Source organism: Hydra vulgaris, chromosome 02 (assembly GCF_038396675.1).
Source record: "Hydra vulgaris chromosome 02, alternate assembly HydraT2T_AEP".
In the NCBI taxonomy this organism is placed as follows: domain Eukaryota; kingdom Metazoa; phylum Cnidaria; class Hydrozoa; order Anthoathecata; family Hydridae; genus Hydra; species Hydra vulgaris.
The window spans coordinates 65851-81025 of NC_088921.1; the positions used below are offsets into that span (position 1 = coordinate 65851).

Consider the following 15175-nt stretch of genomic DNA (forward strand, 5'->3'; position numbering starts at 1 on the left):
AAACCTTAATATCTGTTATTGAACAACTCGGAATTAAAAAGTCACCGGTAAAAAAAAATATATATATACCATTGATACCTCTCCCACCAAACCTTAATATCTGTTATTGAGAACCACGTATCCATCTACTCTTAGTTTATTATTACGTATCATTTTGTCATTTACGAGGACTTATAAAGTCCCTTTACCCCATACCAACATCATTACCACTTGTGTTCAATTACACACCATTACCACCCTTATAACTCAAATGTTATTTGACCAAGATATTCGACCCTTTAAACAATCTTGTTTAATTAAACCATTACAATTTATCATCCACAGTGTACACATCTCACCCTTAGTACCACCTTGTTCATTTACAAAAATTATAAAATTCTTTTACCTCATACCATTAACTAACACACCATTATTACCACCTTTAATACTACCTGTTAATCGAATTACCTATCCCACCCTTTTAATTACCTTGTTCAATGGAACCATTATAATTTATTATACCACCCCACCTTTAACCGCAACCGACTCTCATTATTTATGGTCATAACTGTTGATTTAAAAAAGATTAAATAAAAAATTAATTATCAATTAGGCCTAACAACAAACGTTATTTAATTGAAAATTTATATTTCGAACAAAATAACTTCGACGAAAAATTCTACAAAAATTTCGAATTTTATTATTACGTTGACAACAAATTATTTTTGAAAGAAACAAAGATGGACGAAAACTTAAACTACTAAAAATAATTGACATAAACATAAATTTATATTGTGTAAATCGAAAACAAATATAATTTTAATTTTTCATAGCAAAATTAAATATCTATAAAATTACATAAAAATAAATACAAAAAACATTAAACGAAAAATTTTCTGCATAACGTTACAAATAATTTGAGAGTTTCAAAACTTCTAAAAAATATTTAAAGTTAAATCATTAAATAAAATATAACAAAAATTTATCTAGTTTTTATTTATCTTAATTATGATTATATATTTCATGAACAATGAAATAAAAATATAATTAACAAAAAACAATAAAAATTTCAAAAAGGTTTTGAAAAATTATATTCATATTAGAATAATTACTAATAAAGTTATTTAATAAAAATTATATATATTAATAATACAATAGTTATATAATTATTAAAACTAATAATTATATATATTATAATTGTTAAAATTATTTATTAATAATATATTTTGATCCTTTAAATAAAAAATAATCCTTTAAATAATTTAGAAAATTAATAAAAAATTTTAAAATATTATTAAAATTAATTCGTACATTTTAAAACGTTTAATTATAAAATAATATATTAAATATTTTATTTATTATTTTATAATTATTGTTCATATTTTAATTAAGATATTAAACATTTTTTCGTGTTATAAAGTTTTTTAATTTATCGAGGTTACGAAAATGTTTTCCACGGTTTTCCACTGATCCACGGTACTTGATCTTCCATCGATTTTTATTTGTCGATTTTATTTTTTAATCGATTTTCCACGATTCCACGGTTTTCCACGGTACTTGATCCACAACCACTTGAGATTCGAACAACGAATCCATTCACAAATCTCTTCAATGAAATCGATGTCGTCGTGAAGGTCAAGTTGTAATCTTTCACAAAGATTAATCCACGGAAGAAAATTTTCTTCAAAATCTTTTTTCGTTATTAAATAACTTGAGATTCTTATCCACAACACTTCAATCTTATCTTTCGGTTTCCATCCTTTGAATTTAATTGGACAACGAAAGCTGACTTCGCGAACATTTGTTGAACATTGAATTATAAGATTTTTTTCTTCATCACTTAAAATATTTTTATCAACAATTAACTTCGATAACTTTCTTCCAGATTTAATGTAATGATTTACGAAATAATTTTCACAAGAAGTTTCGTAAGAAGTTTTTCCATCGTGAATCGAAATCCACCACTTTCGTTCATCGACGATTAATTTTATTTCATCAGTAAATGATGATTGACTTTCATAAAAACATTCAATGAATAAATTAACGTAATAAATTTGAAGTTGAACATCATTTTGACGAGATAATTTAAGTAGACGATCTAAAGATAAAAGCAATAATTTAATAAAAATAAACAAATCAATAAAAATTTAAACAATAATCGGAATAAATAACATGAATAATATATATAAGGAAATATAATCAACATAATGATACATATATTTATAAATATAAAATTTATAACATAATTTTATAATAAATTATAATATTTATATATATAATATATTTACATATTACGTATAAGAAGTCATAAAAGAATAAAAAATCAATAAAAAATATTATAATTAAATACATTATATATTACATAATAGTATTTACATTAATATTAAATTATATACGTTTAAATAATAAAATTATATATAAAAAGAAAAAAAAAGAAACTTTTAATTAAACAATTTTTTACTAAAATTGTAAAAAATATTTTAATTTTATCAATTTAAACATAATTTTTATCACATTTTTTAAACTTCGTTTTACCATAAATATAACATATTTAAAATAATGTAAAAAAAGTTCATCATTAATATTAATTAAAAAAAATACTTCCTTATATTCATATTACTGATAAAAGCAAATTAAAAAAGTGATTTAAATTTAACCAAATAATGTAACAACAAGTCAATAAACAAAACGCATTTCATTTAAACGTTGATTTGAAGTGAAATGAATATTTGAAATCGAATTTCAAATAAAGAACTTAATATTGTAAATCTCCTTCGTCGATATATTTGAAATATAAATTATGTGAAAAACCATTAAATACTCAAAGAGTGAGAGTTTAAATAAATGTTTAGATTTTTGTTTATTCGAATTCGGCGTTGATTGAAATCTTTTTTTTAAAAAAAAAGCTCTTTAAAGAACTATTTATATTATTTAAAAATTGCATTAAATTTTATAACAAAAACATGATATAATATATTTTTGATACAGCTGCAATAATAAACAACAGTTTTATCGTTAAAGCAGAGCTGCAATGCTATGGTGTCTTGTTTATACGTAGAAGCGCAGAGTGCAAAACCTTTTTTTTATGTTCCTTTGGGGTCCTCCATAAACTACGTCACGCTCTAGGAAGGAGGGGAAAGAATGGGTGGTTTTATGAGGACTTGTACAGGATTTGTTACTAAAGACTTACAATCTTGTGATGAGGGAGGAGGGCATGGAGCGATGGTCAAAAGCGGTCAAAAATAGCATGACGTAATTTATAATGACCCCTTCGAAGAAGTCCTAACGGTCTTTTTGTTTAGAAAATCAAAATTTTCAATGTACAAACTGGACATCTGGTGCACGTTTTTTTTTTGAATAATAAACTTGTTTATAAAAAACTAGTACGAGAAGCTCCAAAACCTTAAGAAACTTTTAGTGCTAGGTTACTTTTCAATAAGAAACTTTTTTTAATTAAGAGTTTAAGGAATATTTCCTAATTTTTTACCTACCTATCCTAACAACATAACAGAAAATTATAAAGCATTATTTATGGATTATGGAAAAAAAGTTTAAATGGGATTTAACAAGTTAAAGAGTTTAAATTTGCACGCGCAATGAAATTTACGCGATTCAATTGCGAATAAAATACGTATATCATACTAACAAACTTGAGAAATTTTTAATCTAGCCCAATACTAAATTTTCTTAAAAGATTTAAAAAATGGTACTCTTATGATGAAATCTTTCTTGTACTAGCCCGTTTCCTTGGTTTTTTACACACACACAAAAAATGACGTGTAACTATAGACCTTGCTACAAAAATATATAAATGCTTTTGTAAAGAAAAAGCAACGAACAAAAATAAGATAAAAATCGATAATTTAATCAATCATTATTGTATGAATTTTAAGTATATTTTTATGAATTTAAAATATTTAATATATCTCTATTTTTAGAGATGCCAAAGTTAAAAAGGTTATCAGCGTTTTATAAAAACTGTTGTAAGCTAAAAAAAGTTTCAATTTACTTTCTAGAATGTCAATGTATTATTTAGATGAACTCTTAGATATAGAAATTTACAACAAAAAAAGTGAAGTCTGTTGAATATACAATCGATTAACATCTCAGTTATGTTGAAAAATCAGTATGACATGCTTTATTTTGATATATTTAAAAAAATAAGCTGAAGTATAAATCAAACTATTACAATTATCTATGAAATTCCAATGCTTATTTTTTTTTGCTTTTTGTTTTTGTATTTTTATAATATAATTTACTTAATAAAAAAAACAAACACAAGCTTGTTATCAACAACTCCGTATAATCGTTGTAAGTTATTGTTTTGAAACAATTCAAATTTACTTTCAAGACAAACTTTTAAATAAAAAAAAATAATAAATTTATATTGAAGTATACTTACGACTTGAAAAGTTTATGAAGTTCGTTACCCGTGTTAATTAAAAACAATGGTAACAATATGAGATTTTATATATTTAAAAACTCGATCATAGAACTAGAAAAAATCCTTTGACAAATTCGAAGAAAACAAATGAAATTCGAAACAACCGTATTGCTAATAGAAATCGTAGTTAATTGTAACTACCGCAACCGTTAAAAAAAGAATGTGGCTTTTCAAGATGAAATTCTTTGATCGCATTTGATTTTATAAAATGACTATAAATCAAGTTTAAAGCTTGAAAATATGTTAATTAATAATTTAGACATTTTCATTGGATAACATAAACTAATCACTTTAAAGATTTTTTGTTTCAATAAAATAATTTAAAAACAATAAAAACATTCATTACGTCATTATTGTAATTTAAAAGTCACTAGAAGATAGATAAAATTATGTAATAACAGAAAAAAATTTGTAAATTATTATAAATTACTTTATTAATACCTATTAACAAACAAATAGTGATTAAAAAAATAACTTACATATAACAAATATCGAAAAAATATTTACCTAAATTAAATCGGCAAGACGAATGAAACAACATAAAACACTATTTTAATTATTGCTTTTCTGATGTTCAGAATTTTTATCTGTAATTGGGTGTTTAGTGACCATTACGGACGTATAAAAAAAAAGACGAATACAAAAAATACATCCAATTAATATTAAATAAGTGTGTCAAAAATTATTTTGATGTATTATTTAATGTAAGTTGATCATTATTAATAAGTTATTTATTAGTCTCTAAGCTCTTTATTACTTTCAAAAAGAAAAAATATAAAAATGTTCAGTGAAAACTTGAATTTTTTAGTCCTTAAGTTCATTAGTTTTAGTTGTGGAAATGTATAACAGTTATGCAATAATTTGGTTTTAATACAAAAACATTCTCTAGCGTACTACTCTTTTAAACAAAAAAAAAAATTACGCAAAACAATAGTGGCTATAAAAAAAGCAAATCATCAACTTGATTGTACAAAACATTTTTACTACTGTTGTATGCCATTTCTACATTAAACGAAACAAAGTTAGCGTATTTATAATAACATTTAAATAAAAAAAATTGCCGTTCCCTCATGACATTCGTGAGATTCTACAAATAAGTAAATGTCCATTACTAGGTTAAAAAATCAGGCAAAACACATGGAATAAATAAGATTTTATACAGAATATTTTGTATATTTGAATGATTAAAATGATTTTTTTATGAATTAATTTTAAATAAATAATTTTATTAAGTACACACACACACATATAAATATATATATATATATATATATATATATATATATATATATATATATATATATATATATATATATATATATATATATGTATATATATATATATATATATATATATATATATATATATATATATATATATATATATATATATATATATGTATATATATATATATTAAAGATCTTCAAGTTCAAGATTGTTTTTCTACTTTACAGGACTCCGTACATTTTATCATGAACAGCCATTCCACTCATTGCAAGTTTTATATTTCTTCTGTCACCAAAAATAAGAAATTTATCATAGTGCTATTATAATGTTAAGTTGCGAATATTCCGATGATTAGATACACACGAGGAAGTGCATATTTGTGATATAAACTGTAATTTAGATATAGCTTCCGAACCTTTGAACTATGAATAGGTTTGGGAAATGTGGTCTGAGAAAATTAGACAGAAAATGTCAGGTTTAATTAAATGATATCTTGTTTAAAAAATTTTTTAAAAATTAGATTGAACAAGTGCTTGTATCTAAACAAGCATGAAAGTCAATCCATAGAAAGTTTTATTCAGTAGCATAAAATTCTCTATGGAATGACTTAATATGAAGTATTAGTTACGATACTAAACTAATATAATCATCAATGTGTCATATGTGGAGGGTTTGATGTAAGCTGTTGTATAACTTAGTTGTAGACATAATACTTTTCTTTTTTTTTTATTTGCTTTTTAAATCCAGTTTTTTTTCAATATTTAATATACAAATATTTTTTAAAACAATGTGATACTGCTTTTATTCTAACAGACTTTTTTATTTCAACAGATTTGTAATATACACATAAAGTTCTAAAAGTATCTGCAAACAGTTTCCGTTGACATTTTTATTGATTTTGATTTTGTTGAGGGCCACTGTGACAGCCATATAAATTTTAAGTAAATAATAAATAAAAAACAGATGTCGGTTTAAATTTGTTTTAAAAGTTTCTTGTCAACCAGCAAAAAAAAGGTTTCAATTTCGGTCAATATTTATCCAATTTTAACGTTTAAACATACTGGCCAATCAAGCTGAACTTTTTGAGATTTTGTTTTTTTCATAAAATCTGTGGATAGGCAAAGTTTGAAGTAAATCTGAGGTGGTACCCTGAGGTACCACCTCAGAGCCATTAGGTGATTTGATATAAAATGATTCTAAAGTTATTTACTTGAGGTTTTTTTTTTTGTAAACTTTGGTCAAATTAGTAAAAAAGTAAAAAAGGTCACTCGAAAGTTTGTATTGTGATTTTTGACCCAAATAATCCATTTCAAGTGATTTTTTACTACAATCTAATGTCAAAAATCATTAAAATCTACTGTATCTTCCAGAAACTCAAATTTCGACCTGTTCAAAAGATATGATTCAATCATAACTTTCGAACAGGTAGGTCAATCAAGCTAAATTTTTTCAGGTTTTTTTTTTTAATGTTGTTAGTCAAAATAAAATTATTTTGAGTAATATAATATAAATAAAAAGTTATGCAATCATTACTATCATAACAATAAATAATATTAATCTTAAGAAAAAACATAAAGTAAAATTATTGTGCTCTGTATTAAGTCACAGAATTATATATTCATATAACATAAATAATATAAGTCAATAGAAATATATTACTAGAAAACATCAATCAATTATATTAATAAAAAAAAATCCTGATTAAGTAACATGGTTATAGATAAATTATCATGATGAAATTAATGCTCCTCACACTGAATAGCTTAACTCTAGTACAACTAACACTGTTGTCACTGTTTTTGTGTTTTTCAATCTCCAATTCATTAAGTCAACTATGTGACTCTAATGTACTGTAATGGTACTTCAGCAGATGTTTTTCATCTTAATAATGAAAAATATGCCTCCTCAACATTCTTTTGGATTCAGGTAGGAATCGAAGGTTTCATTTGTACTTGTGAACCTTCTATTTCTAAACGCAATGAATGAAATATTCATCTTTTTTATAAAAACAACTCACTAAAAACTTTCATTTTTTTCTGCAAATTTTTATTGCAATATTGAGGATATTCTGATACTGATGAATGACAACACCTTACCCAACCCTCTGATAACACTCTTACTAAGTCATCATTTTACAACACTCTTACTAAGTCCTCTACTTTACATCATCTTAGATTCTTTTTTATTGTACGTCTTTACTCTTATAGAAACCATATATTAAAGAGCTCATGTCTCTTGTACCATCTACTAAAATTCATTCTCGCGTTATTCGCCATTCAATTAAGTCTCATCTTTTCTGTGACTGTTCCTAAGTGCTCCAAAAACTCTTATTCCACTAGTTTTTTTCAAAATTATGAGCCTTAATCAAAGTTAATAAATCAAAGTTTATATTTTTAACTTACTTTAATACAAACTTTTCGATAAAATAAATTATTTCGAAATTAGTACTTTTGGAGCTTCCATTTTCGAAAATTTCAACCAGATATCTACAATACTTAAATCAGCAACAAGTTTATTTTCAATGGAAATTGCAAGATTGTTCAACCTGTCCTAACCCATTGTTGATCTTAAATAATTTTTGGTAGCGCTAGCTACTATTATTGGTAATGTGAGAAGAATTCTTAATGCAATAGATTCCTTTGCGTGGATTTCATTCAAATCGTTTGTGTACAAATATTTTATAGCATTTTCAGGATCCATATTTTTAGTAAAATGAAAAGAAAGAGACGTTAATTCAAAGCTTAGTTCCTCGCCAGAAATATCATTTTTTCCATTTTTAGATTCCTTTTTTTTTTTTCCAATGCGATGCAATGAAATTTTAAATCATCTTTCTTAACTGTTGAGAGCTTTTTAATATCAAATAAAAAGCTAAAAGGTGCAATTGCAGCATAAAATATATCTTCTATTGCAATAGTTCAATAGAATTCAATATTCTATTTATAAAACATTTTGCTTATACTTTTCTTTTGGACTGTTTTTCAAAGTTTTTTTGGACTGCTTTTCAACATACGCTACTGTGGTTTTTGCAACTGCTTCATTACTAGTCTTGGCTGCATCTTGCAGTGCTTCATAAATTTTTGGCATTTCAAATTGACCATCATATTGATCATCATATTTCATCATATTGATCATCATATTGATCATCATATTGACCATCATATTTCATATTGTTAAAGCAGAAAAAAAAAGTAAACTTGATCAATTATATTAGAAAACATAGAAATATTAGGTGAACATCTCTTAGAATCAACAACTACCAGATTTAATGTGTGTCTGCAGCATGGAATATAAACCGCTCAGCTGTTTTTTTTAAGAATAAAAGCTTGCTCACCATTTCTTACGCATTTGCACAATTGTCATAGCTCTGACCTCTTATTTTTTTTAATTGAATTGCGTGGGAGAAATTATGTACGGAGGTTTTGACTGACGTAGTTTCCTTAAGAAAATATATATATAGTATAAGTGGTTTTTTTATGAGCATATTTGAGGTGATTTGTAATGTATAAATTGAACGCAAAATTATTGTAAAGTTTTTTAAATGAGTAAAAAGAAAGATTTTAAAATTGTAATGTTGTGCTACCTGCAAGAAAATTACAGTTTTCCACTGACAAGCTATTTTTTACCAGGGAGTCAAATATCTCATTTGAAAAGTCATGTCCTGTCGAACCTTCAATTAAGTAAAATCCAAGAAAACTTTAATTAATATGAATTTCAATCTTATCCTCTACATCAACCTTATCGAACCATTATTGACATTTGCTCCTGGTGACTGATGTCTGGTGTAAAATTAACAACAATTGAAAAATACACAGACTTTTGGACATTTGAGCAAATTTCAAATTTAATGGATATGCCAATCAAGTCAATGAGTTCATTCTAAATAACTTTTGTCAAATAGTGTACAGAATTGGTTTTTATTTTTGCTCTCAACAAATATTTTTCCATAACTGGATCAAATTCAGCCAAAAATTCTAAAATTTTAAGAAAGTTTCTAATATTATCTTGATTGACTTTTTTACAAGAGCCTCTGAATGGCAGATTTTGCTTTGCCATCATAATAGTTAGGGAAATTATTCTTCTAATTACATTGTCCCAATGTTCTACTTTAAATAAGTTTCTATCCAAAATTTTATCAATTAAAGTGATTTTTTGTAATCTATATTTTAAATCCATCCACTTGCTGTAGCAGTCAAAATAATCAAGGCTTTTTTTGTGTCTTTTAAAAATTATATGGAAATATGGCACCAATCATTACCACCATTATGAGCCAACATAATAGGATTAAAAAAAAAAAGTTTACAACAACAAAAAAAAACTTTGTTAGCTTTTTTTGAATAAACTAACCACGTTCTATGATTTTTTTCACCATTATCCATGATGCAGTTAAAAAAATGATTTGAAAAACTCAAATTATCAAAAATTCTTGGATAGTTATTAGAATCATCTTTGAAACTGTTAGGACCTATTATAACAGCATCTTGTATGAAATCATTGCTTAAATTTTCCTTCCAATCGCTAATATCGTCAAAGCATTCAGAGGTAGCACCAGTGTCAGTCAATCTTTCAATTGTTTGAATAGTTTCAATTGAATTAGTAGAGTCAGTTTGCTTTCATTTCCAGAATCAACCAGATCTTGAACTATTGGACTTTCTATGACATTTTTATCATGATGAGTTTTTGATAGAAATTTTTCTAAGATGTTTGATTTGATTTCAATTGTTCCTCTTTTCGTAGGCATTTTTGTTTAAACTCACAACCTGAAGGTTTTCTTTTCTCCATTATTTCTTTTAAAAGAAATCAATAAATATTAAAAAAATTTATAGCAATAATTAGATAACTTTATATCAAAATAAAAAAATAATTGAGATTCTCAAATAAGTAGGCCTTCTCAGGAGTAGCATGCGGTCGCATGCCTTAAATTACCACGCATATATTTTTTTGTTGATATCTTTGCCGCAATTTTTTGCATATATTAAAAATAGTGCATTTTAAAAACGCACTGAAAAAAACAAACTTATTTGTCGTATTATTTTATTTTTCTTACTAATAATATATTATTATAGTTATTAATGAGAAAATAAAAACATAAATATAATATATATATGGGCAATTTCATTTTTAACTAATGTTAAATGCGCAACAACTTTACCAAATACTTGCTTATTTAAACTTTAAATTAAACTTTTAGCTATTTTATATAAAAGCTGTTAGTCTAATGAACAAAATAAGTTAAAAAGTTTTGAGTTTGTCCAAAAGAGCTTGGAAGCGGTTTGTTTAAGACACTTTCACAAGATGTTGCGAATTCTATACCAATTTAAAAAATACATAAAAATCTATCAGAGTTAACCGGCCAAGGAAAATAATTTTTTTTTGATATTGTATATTTTACTTACATTACATCACTTACATTATCGAGCGATTATTATGCGATTATTATCGTGAATTTTTTAATCTATAATTAAGAGTTAGAGTTACATAAGAAAAGAATTGCAAAAGTATTGAACTCATTTGTTAAAAATTGTTAAAAACAACTTTTAAAAATAATTAACAAAGGAAATTTTTAAAAACTAGTGGCACTCTTCCTCAGTGATTTTTCATAACATTCATCAAAAGTATCAAATCCATAACAGTTTTTCTGCCAGACAAAGAGCAACTTCAAAAAATTATTTTAGTATTACAACTTTATTATTACTTAATTATGTGATTGGTTTGTTGAAGTATTTACTTACACTTCTTACGTTTATGCGTATTGCTTTATTTTCATAAGGTTAAATTTTTAAAATGCTGCAAAGTACATTTAAATCTTTTAAAATATTTGTGACGTAAAAATTGCTATCACAGTTTAGAAGAGGGGTATATGTGATTGTTTAAAGGAGGGAAAGGGTTTAGAATTGACAAATATAGTGTGAAGTGTTTATGGATGAATTGAAAAGTTCAGAAAGATGAGGTGAAATCCTTGTGAAAGCAGTTTTTGATGATAAAGACCAGCCACTAGGTCTTGAGTTGTATACTTCACCAGTCTACTAGTTAATTTTTGATATTCTAGGTCATAGTTTGAAAAATGCCTATGGATGAAACTCCCGTAGAATTTTTGGACACAATGAATTTCAAAACTTTAAAAATCTTTTAAAGTTGCTTACAATTCATCAGAACTCACAGCAAAATCGTAAATCTATTAAGCATAGTTTAAAAATCTTATTTCTCAAAACAAGAAATATATTTTTTGTTTTAAAATTTATTCAAGATAATGTAGAATGTGTGATAAGCTTAAGGAAGCTTCAGAAGCTACTTCAAATAAAGAGTTCTTTAAAAAAACATTTAAAAAGAAGAGTGGATTAAAAGAGCTTGCTACGGTGACTCCGTAGACTTTTTTCTACAGCAACTCTTCTCGCTTTCTTGTTATTAAATAGATATAACAACTTGAATTTTGATCCGAAACCTAACTGCAGACTCTGAACCTTAAAACTACATTTAAAAATTATTTTTTTACATATTTTCTTGAGATATTTGTCTTAAGCTAAAAATTATATGTATATAAATATTTATTGTACATTTGCAGCGCTTAAACGCTGAAGTCTGAGGCGAATTTGATTAAGAAAAATAAGATCTGTGGTAATGACGGATCCAGCATTTTATGGTGTTTGAGATAGCTAACATGGAGTAAAATCGAAGCATTTGTATGTTTATGTCAAGAAATAATGCTTTAAAAAAGTTGCAATGAATGGAGGCTGGGAACAAATAAGCACTAAAATTTTATCCCCCTGCCCCAAACGCGAGAGCAAGAAGTTGATGAAATAATTTTTTTACTATTCATAACGAAATTTATATTCATTGATAAAATTTCAGTATTGTTTTACAATCTCTAAGTGTTCAAAAATCATGAGCAAATAAAATTTGTAACTCCCTCAAACTGAGGAGGTTTATACTTTATATGGTCACAATTTATGAACGCTGGGAGATAATGAGCTGGATCATTCACAGATCTGTAGTTCGATGCCTACTCTAGGCTTTTTTTCAATATAAAGCAAGCACAAACTTTTAAGTTAAATGCCCTTCTGCGGTGATGTGACCACTAGATCTTCGATCACCTAAAATAACCACAGAAAAATGTGCATATATATTATTGAATTACATTGATTTGTTTGGGTCTAGTTTAGTTTACGACAAAAGATCGAAAGTCCTTTACCCAATCTTTTAAGAAAACTATTTTAGATTTGGATTTGCTTGATCCAAGGCTCCAGTAGCAGTGTTTAAATAAAAACATCATTTGATACCAAAATGAAGTAAAAAGTTTCAAAGATCAACAAAAAATCACTTTACAATATTGAAACTGTTAATTTATTTATCGTAATCAGTGAAAGATAAGTACAACATATTTCTTAAATTAATAAACATAGTGTTTTGTTTTGGTGCAGAATTTTGGAACACATAAAGAAAATATCGTTGAACAATTCAACTAAAATGCTACTGGTAGCGTGTAACCCAGTACAACCTGCCTCATGTCCTACTGCCTTGTAGGATACACTTTTTTAGGCAAAGGCTAGGAGAAGCCAACTCTGACATAAAACACCTCATGCCTTGGGGCTCATGATTAAGTTAAGGCTAGAGATGGTGTCTTGAGAAAAACACTCATCTTGGGCAGATGTTAAATGCATCCGACTACTATCTTGTAGGCAAAGTTACTAGGCAAAGACTTAAGGGGTAAACAGATTTTATCTGTTAACCAGCCTCGTACCCCTTCTTCATCTATTAGGCTGGCGCAGATGTAATTTTAATACATTGTTTCCAGTTTAGGATGTTGAATGCTGGATCTTCTTGACTCAATGAATGGGTTTTGCTTGTGTCTCCGTTTTTATGACTAGGCAACTCATTCTATTACCTCCTAATGAGGACATAGCTCTAAAACACAGTTTTCTGAGGTCGGCTGGTAGTCAGGTTTCCTTAACTCTGAGGTAGGTCTCAGAGAAACTGATTCCATTGCCAGCTAAAAAATATCGAAGTATCAACAGTGGCATGTTGAGCATAAATGGTATATTTGTTTGTATTTTTGGTGTGCATTGTCAAGGCCACATTTGGAACCCTTTGTTACAGCTTAGGGTTTTTTATCAGTAATGAGGCAATTGCTTGGGCTATTAAACAGCGTACTGAGTACAGTCAATGCTTCAAGTCAAGTTCTTTAACAAATTTAAAAATGAATAAAGTACCAAAAACTATAAAACACAAAAAACATCGTCATAACCAAGTTCTCTAAAACTAATATTCTCATTCACTAATATTCGTGGTCTTCGAAGTAACTTTTCTTCTGTTGAGTCTTATCTCTTGCAAAATTCACCAGACATACTTGCTCTTAGTGAGACTAATTTGAGTTCAGCTGTTTCATCTTGTGATCATAACGTTGATGGTTATCTTCCTTTAATTCGTAATGACTCCAATAGTCACATGCTTGGCCCTGTCATTTACATTCGCAAGCATTCACCCATTTAATGGGTGAATGCTTGCGAATGTTAACCACTAAATGGCTTGGCTCTAGTTTCAGTGACTCTACTGGCGTTAAAGCCCTCAGCTTTTGCCTTTTTCAATCCCTAACTCAAAGAGTCAACTTTCCAACTTGCTTTCCAGACAACCCAAATCATTTATCTTCTCTACTCGACTTATGCATTGTTTCTGATCCTAGTCAGTGCTCAGTTTCTCCACATTCACCCTTAGGTGCTTCTGATCACGGTTTGATCTCTCTAAAACTATTATCTCACTCTTCTTCGTCATTTGAATCCCCCTATCATCGTACCTCTTATAACTACCTTAAAGCTGACTGGGGCTCTTTCTCTGATTTTCTTAGTGATGGCCCTTGGGTAGAAATCTTTTGTCTTCCTGCTGGCAAATGTGCTTCTTAGATAACGTTGTGGATTCAGGCTGGCATGGAATCTTTTATTCCCTCTTGACAACCAAGGTCAAGCCTCACTCTTCTCGATGGTCTCCTCATATTGTGCTGCTGCTATTGCCAATTAAAACTATTACTTCTGTATCTAACAGCAAAAAAATTCTTTAGAAAACAGACATGTTTATTACTGCTAGAAACCATTGTAAAAAAGGTTTTGTCTAACACCAAGCCCGCTATTCTCAGGTCACAAAATCTTGTATTTCATCTCAAAAATTAGTTTCTCGTGACTTCTGTAGAATCTTAAACAGTATTAATAATAAGAGCAAATCTATTATTCTAATTCTCTTTTATTGTTCAGACTTTGTCACCTCACCTAAAGATAAAGCTGAATTGTTTGCTAAGAACTTTTCATCAATATCATCTCTTGATTCCACTAGTTGCGTTCTAGCTGATTTTGCCGTCAAACAGGTTGATCCATTGATTGACATTCGTATCACTCTAGCTTTAGTATCTAATATGATTTCCTGCATAGACTGCTTTACAGCTTGTGATCCATACAACATACCTGTTATAGTCTTGCAGAAGTGTTCTCCATAGCTGTCATCTATACTTTTAAAACTTTTTAATAAGTGCTTATCAGAGTCTTG

The 15175-nt window shown here is 27.3% G+C and overlaps 1 protein-coding gene across 1 annotated transcript in view; it reads right to left on the bottom strand.

Annotated features, from left to right (window-relative positions):
• Positions 1–1212: 1212 nt before the first annotated feature.
• LOC136076626 (NACHT, LRR and PYD domains-containing protein 4E-like) overlaps positions 1213–15175 on the bottom strand; it is a 51540-nt gene continuing 37577 nt past the window's right edge. The window contains exon 5 of the mRNA XM_065789924.1: positions 1213–2077. Within this exon, the coding sequence (XP_065645996.1) occupies positions 1491–2077 (587 nt within the window). The 3' untranslated portion in view covers positions 1213–1490. The remainder of the gene's footprint in view (positions 2078–15175) is intronic.